Source organism: Ricinus communis, chromosome 4 (genome assembly GCF_019578655.1).
Source record: "Ricinus communis isolate WT05 ecotype wild-type chromosome 4, ASM1957865v1, whole genome shotgun sequence".
NCBI classification, from domain to species: domain Eukaryota; kingdom Viridiplantae; phylum Streptophyta; class Magnoliopsida; order Malpighiales; family Euphorbiaceae; genus Ricinus; species Ricinus communis.
The window spans coordinates 25949442-25956824 of NC_063259.1; the positions used below are offsets into that span (position 1 = coordinate 25949442).

Here is a 7383-nt window from a genome sequence, read left to right on the forward strand (position 1 = left end):
GTAACTTTATAACCTGGCATGGTTAGTAGGCCAACAGTGAAGCTCAACAGAATAAAGAAAGGCAAAAAACAAGAAAAGAATAAGAGGAGAAGAAGAAGAAGAAGAAGAAGAAAGAGAGAAACCATGTTGTTGAATACATGACCACCACCATAATGATGTTTGATGATGGGTTGCAACCCAAAAGTATGTGCTATGTTGTGGCCTTCCCAGCTCACCCTCCCCACGCCAACTGCATAAAGCAGGATTACAAGCCTTTTTAAAGACCTTTTTGTTTTCAAAAAGTTGGAAAAAGAAAAGGAAAAGGGAAATGCTTGTAATGTGCACTGCAGTGAACTCTTTTTCCTAACCACTGATTGGGGTAAACCCAATAGCATATGCTTGCTATTGGAATAAGCTTTGAAGTTCCATTATTTACTGTCCATAATTGTCTTGTTCAAGGTGATCAAATCGCCAAGAAAAATGGTACATGCAGACTCTGAAGAGGGTAATTTTCAGAAATGCCGTCCATCATTGGACAAATTAACTTAAAACCACTTTACTCCAACCTTTGTATCTCTATGCATCATAGGACCCCAAAGACCAATATATAGCATAGCTGATAAGTAAGCAGCAAACTGTCACCTCATCTATGAATCTGCCAAGGGGCAGGCCTGATCTCAGAAAATTATGCTTCCCTTCTATCTTACTTGCTAGATTATAATTTAACAATTATAATTAGCTTAAATAATAAAAATGTTTATTTTTTCAAATTTAATTTTTTTTATCTGTTTCATTCCACTAATTAAGTTTACATCTTTACAAGGAATAATCATTCTATTATTTAGTGCACAATCTTTAAGTGAATTTTAGAGTGCCGTAATTTCAATAATTTTTAATTTTTATTTTTAAAAATTATAAAATTAAAATTAAATTTATTAAAATATCTTAATATATAACTTTCGTATAAAAAATTTAAATCTATCTAAGATTTTATAATTTTTATTTAATAAAAATATAAAAATATTGAAAAATTATTGTAAGAGATGAATGTAGGGAAAGTTTTTGGAAAATTGTATGTACGTGGTTGGGCCTTTTATTCTCTATTCTCTACATTTGGTGGGTTTGTCCAGTCTCAAATGATGCAACTCTAAGATTTGACTTGCATCAAACTTTTCCTTATGCAGCATCCCCACTTTGGCATAGTTTTTCCAGATCATTTTTCATTTTTCATCTTTTTTGTTTCTAATTATAGATTTTACTTTTCAAAATCAGCTTTGACAAATTATATTAATTTCTTAAAAAACTTTCAAATAAAAACAGAATATAAAAATTTATGTTTACTTGTATCTAAAATAAAAAATAAAAAACAATTTTTTAAATATAAAAAATTATAACTAAATTTTTAAAAATTTTAAATAAGAAAAATCCACGTAAGCTTATGGATACTGACTGATGGAAGTGAAGTTGGGCCTTTTATTGGACCGGGCCGACTCTAGGTTCTTGGTCCAGTAGCAAGTACCAACAGCGAGCGAGTACAGATTTGAGATTCCTAATAAAAACATCGACACAAAATAATCGGTCCCTAAAATCACGGGATTCTCCATTTATTTATCCCATAAATATAAAATATAAGCTTTTAGATAAAAAATATAAGCTTGGGCAACAAGAAACATTTGACTTTTTTTTTTTACTTAATATATATATATATATGCCTTCTATCGTAAATACGTATATATAGCTTTTTATAATATATTATAAAATTTTACATATATAGTTTAAAGATTCGAGTTTTTTGTCTCCATAACAATATCAAAAATACTCTTTATTATAAGTGTTAATAAATTACTAGTCTCATAATAATTATTATTTTATTCTAACAATAACTGAATTATTTGAGAAATAAATCTCAGTTGTTGAATTATTTTATAATAAGTATAAAAAAGAAATTTCAACTAATAAATACATATTTATATAAAATTTAAGTATAATTTTATTAGTCGATTTATGTACTATATAAATATTTTATATTTAAATTTAATATGCCCCAATTCAATAATTTTTATGCACCAAATAAGACTATAAACAATAAGATAAATGGGAAAAAGAATTTGTATTAATATGTTTCGTGTATAATTTAAACAAATACGTATCAATGCTAATATATAGCGAGGGAGGGTGTTGATCTGTTCAAAATCCAAAGTTGACATAAACAAGAAAAGAAATATATTATTGCCTAAAAAAATGGAAACCAAGGAATCAAAGAACCAATAAGACTAGCAAAAGATGTCGAAGAAAGCTTCAAAAGAACCCAATGAACCCAACCAAACCCATCAGTTCGAATTGGTAAATGTAGAAACCTGACTAGAAGCTTTTATTTTTTTTTAAATATCGTGCCTTTTACAGCATGTGTATTCGCTACTCTTATTATAGCTCAATAAAAGCCTCACAAATATAAATGCAATAAAGTTGACAGAAAATTAATAAAATAACATGAAAAGTTTAATGATTTGGAATAAAATTTATCGATAATTATTTAACAATGTTTTTTACATTTATGAGACTTTTATGATGCGAATGCCAAGGCAAGGAAACGGACTCTGCGCAGGGAAAATTATTAAAATTTAATAAATGGGTAAAAGTAATAAGAAACAGAGTAAAAATGAAAAAAAGAAACGAAGTAAAAAAAGGTTTTTAAAAAGAAAAACATATCAAATTTTAACCTGGCTCCCTACTTGCTTGGAAAACTCATGAGTTGACGGTGGAGAGAAGAACAGAGCCGCCTCCCTTTGCTCTTTCTCTTCTTCTCCAAAAGAAAAAAAAAAAAATCTATGCTTTTCTTCATCTAAAGAAACCTACAAGTTAATACATCAGTTCAGGTACTCTCCGTTACCTTTGAATTTAAAAAATGTTTGTCGCTGCATATAGGTGTCATTGTTTACTGTGCTTTGAGCTGTTTTGCTGTTTCTTGCTGTAATTACCATTTTCTTGTTATCTGGGCTTGTGGGTTTCTCTTGGTTTGTTTGGGTTTATATTGGTAGTTGAGAACATGGGCTTGTTGTAATTTGCATTTTTTTCTTTTAATGAAACGTAGAAGTTTGATGTGATTCTTGATGACTTTTACTGCTAGTGTATCGGGATATGTACTTTACGGCTACAAAGTTATGTTCTTCTTGTTGATTTAATTGTGTTGATAAATGCAGCTTGTGAATTGAACGATTCTGATGTGTAGAAGAAAGCAATTTGATGAGTTGGATGTGTGCATTGTTCATGCTTGGTGTTAATTGGTAGATGATGGTTCAAAAGAAATTAATTTGATGACTGAATGAAGCCATGCGTGTTATTGAGTTCTCTAGTGTTTACATATTAGTGTAGTTTTGCTGGTAATTGGATTTGGAAGTGCCATATTTTTTTTTTGGATGAATGAATATTTCGCTTTTTAGCCTTCAGACTCTGGAGAAGCAATTTCTGATTTGATGGGGGCCTCATTTGAGTTAAGATTTCTCTTTTTGTTGCGATTTTTTATTGTCTAATGTAAATTTCCTTTGTCTGGCCTGTTGATGGGGTAGATACCAACATATTGATAGTGGAAGGAGACCCAAAATAGACAAAATTCAATGTTTAGAGCAGCATAAACATATATACACATACATTTGCATATAGTTGAGACTGCATCTATTGCTGTTCTGAGAAGCATATTGGTGCTTTTAGTTTGCTTTGTTGTTGACTGAGTGGATGAGTAAACGAAGTATTTTTATAGTGCACCTTTAAAATGTTTTTTTGAAGAATATTTGTTATGAGAAGGTTGGCGAGTAGTGAATCTTATGAAAGATTTATGCTTTGATACTTACAGAAAATATAAGCTGTTTCTTAAGGTTAAGTAAAATGCGGGACAAGTTCACATAAGCTAAGGGGGAGATACGTTAATGGAAGTGAGAAGTCATATTCTGGGGAATTGATTAAGTATGATTAATACCATGGACTTTTGGAATGTGCCTTATGGGTACAATTGCATCATATATTTGACAGCTAATGTATAATGGCTTGCTTATCTTACCGTTAAACTTTATTTATAGGATTGGTAAGTCTCAATTATTCCTTTGAAGTGCTTTCTTGGCGCATGAGAACTCTCAATTTGAGAATTTGCAGATTCACAAGTCTTCTCAACGTGTATATTTGCAAATTATAATTTCATTGTCATAGTGTCATTTTATTACATCAGCAATTGGGTTCTCTTGTTCTCTACATTTTGGTCTTTCTTGTCCTCTACGCTGGTCTTTTTGCAGCCGCTACGGATTATAAATTTTGCTAATAACTTGAACAGCCTATCTTTGTATTGTTGATGCTAGCTCATCAGCAAATGAATCATAATGTTATTCTCGAGCTGTTCAAAGTATTATGAAGTTGATAGTTATGGTAAAAAGTAAAAGCTCTCACATTGAGTTATTCTATTATTGCAGATCATGTTACGGGCAAAGCAGCTTAGTAACCTTTCTAGTAATGCAAGGTCATTTTTTCTTAGCGGATCACGGTGTAGTACATCAGATGGTAGTTCATGCACTTGCTCTGAGGATGAATCCTGCCTTCCAAGAAGGCAGCAAACAAGAAATAATGCTGTACTTGCACAGAGAGGACCCGCGTTAGTACCCAAAGCTTCAGCAAGGGTATCACAAACTTCTCTATTGGGAGATGCTGGAAAATTGTTGGTTCCTCACAAAGTTGAGAGTGTTGAATGCCCAACTCTGCCGCAAGTTGTGTCTGCTCCAATTTCTATTAGGAAATCAGATTGTGTTAGCTATGCTAGTGGCATTGATGCTGTCGAGAATGATATTCCATACTCTTCGCCTCCAATTTCAGATCAGTTTTTCAAAGCAGGTATTGCGGCAGTTAGTTTTCTATCTGATTTGGTAAACTACAAACTTCCGATAACTGATGGAAGTGGAATAAACTCACCTAAAAACTGCATGGTTGACCCCACCAGGCCACAGTCTACTGTAAGATCTTCAAATGTGAAGCCTATCAGGAGAGAGAACTGTTCTAAAGTTTATCCAAAAGCATCTCCAGAGGCAGCAGTGTCTTCCAGTACCAGTAACTATGACAGCACAAGGGATAAAAGTGAGAAATCAAGTTTTATCAAGGGTTCCAAACGTGTTTCAAATACTCCTGCTGGTAATTCAGTGAAAACTTGTAGCATAGCTTCAGATACATGTGATAGAAGGATTATACCTCAGAAATCAAAAGGTCAATCGAATCGGTCCACCGCAAATTTTAATGCCAATGTACAAACTGTACAGACTTCAGATACAAAATATGGGGAGTACGTTGCTGAAGATTATAGAAAACCCCCAAGAGAGACTAAAATGCCAGTAGTAAGGGTGCCAAGTACCAGACGTTTTGCAAGCAATGGGCACATTGTAGAAAATGTTGCTCACATACTGAGACAAATAAGGTGGGGTCCTGCCGCAGAGGAGGCTCTTGCAAATCTTAATTATTCAATGGACCCATACCAAGCAAACCAAGTGCTAAAGCAGCTTCAAGATCATACAGTTGCACTTAACTTTTTTTATTGGTTGAAACGGCAACCTGGGTTCAACCATGATGGGCATACTTATACGACTATGGTTGGCATCCTTGGCCGTGCAAAGCAGTTTGGAGCAATTAACAAATTGCTTGACCAGATGGTCAAGGATGGATGCCAACCTAATGTTGTAACTTATAACCGTCTTATTCACAGTTATGGTCGTGCAAATTACCTGAATGATGCAGTTGATGTATTCAATGAAATGCAGAGGGTAGGATGTGAACCTGATCGCGTTACATACTGCACACTCATTGATATTCATGCAAAAGCTGGGTTTCTTGACTTTGCCTTGGAGATGTATCAGAGAATGCAAGCAGCTGGTCTTTCTCCTGACACATTCACTTATAGTGTTATTATAAACTGCCTTGGGAAAGCTGGCCATTTGGCTGCTGCCCACAAGCTATTTTGTGAGATGGTTGAACAAGGTTGTGTTCCTAACTTAGTTACCTACAATATCATGATTGCTTTGCAAGCTAAGGCAAGGAATTACCAGAGTGCATTAAAGCTTTATCGTGACATGCAAAGTGCTGGATTTCAACCTGACAAAGTAACTTATAGTATAGTTATGGAGGTGCTTGGACATTGTGGCTATCTTGATGAAGCAGAAGCAGTTTTTTCTGAGATGAAAAGGAAGAACTGGGTGCCTGATGAACCTGTCTATGGTCTTCTGGTAGACTTGTGGGGAAAGGCTGGGAATGTTGAAAAGGCTTGGCAATGGTATCAGACCATGCTTAACACTGGTTTGCGCCCGAATGTGCCAACATGTAATTCTCTTCTTAGTGCATTTCTACGGGTTCACAAGCTAGCAGATGCTTATAACTTGCTTCAGAGCATGCTGGAATTGGGTCTAAATCCTTCTTTGCAGACTTATACATTGCTCCTCAGTTGTTGTACAGAGGCACGCTCACCATATGATATGGGGATTTATTGTGAGCTCATGGCCGTTACAGGACACCCTGCACACATGTTCCTGCTGTCTTTACCATCAGCTGGACCTGATGGTCAAAATGTTCGGGATCATGCAAGTAAGTTCTTGGATCTGATGCATAGTGAAGATAGAGAGAGCAAAAGAGGACTTGTAGATGCTGTGGTTGATTTCCTTCACAAGTCAGGGCTCAAGGAGGAGGCTGGCTCAGTTTGGGAGGTGGCTGCTCAGAGGAATGTATATCCTGATGCTGTCAAAGAGAAAGGTTCTTGCTATTGGCTTATTAACCTGCATGTTATGTCTGATGGTACTGCTGTGACGGCACTGTCTAGGACGCTTGCTTGGTTTCGCCAGCAGATGCTAGTCTCTGGAATTAGTCCCAGTCGTATTGATATTGTGACTGGGTGGGGACGTCGAAGCAGGGTGACAGGATCTTCCATGGTGAGGCAGGCAGTTCAAGAATTGCTGCATATTTTCAGCTTCCCATTTTTCACCGAAAATGGCAACTCTGGGTGCTTTGTGGGGTGTGGGGAACCTCTCAACAGGTGGCTGCTCCAACCTTATGTTGACCGGATGCATCTACTGTAAGTAGCAGCAATTTAATTCGCATTATTGCTGGAGTACAATTTTGTTGCGGCAAGTAGAAGAAATGATGCAATATCATGTAAAGAATTATGTAGTTATGTTAGAGCATTGACTTGTGTTGTTGCTGGATCGGTCTTTTATTGTTTGTCATTTGTAGCTCACAACAATGAAATTTGTAATGACAACAAATATATAGATTCATTAGCTAGCAAACCAGGGTTCAATTGCATTATATTTCTCGCTTTAGCTGTTCGTCTTGGGGCCTTTATCCTGTATCTGCTTGCAGTGAAGTAATAGAAAGCCATTTTTCATGGTA

The 7383-nt window shown here is 35.3% G+C and overlaps 1 protein-coding gene across 2 annotated transcripts; it reads left to right on the plus strand.

Moving 5' to 3' along the window:
- Positions 1-2501: 2501 nt before the first annotated feature.
- On the plus strand, positions 2502-7383 carry LOC8258165 (pentatricopeptide repeat-containing protein At1g18900). Of its 2 annotated transcripts, XM_048372959.1 has the most exons (3): positions 2502-2855; positions 3420-3470; positions 4437-7383. In XM_048372959.1, the coding sequence occupies exons 2-3, from the start codon at positions 3453-3455 to the stop codon at positions 7068-7070; spliced, it is 2652 nt and encodes an 883-aa protein (XP_048228916.1). In that variant the 5' UTR covers positions 2502-2855; positions 3420-3452; the 3' UTR covers positions 7071-7383. The 2 variants fall into 2 exon arrangements, with proteins under 2 accessions (XP_048228916.1, XP_002511505.1); XM_002511459.3 differs by lacking the exon at positions 3420-3470 and having other exon boundaries at positions 2516-2855.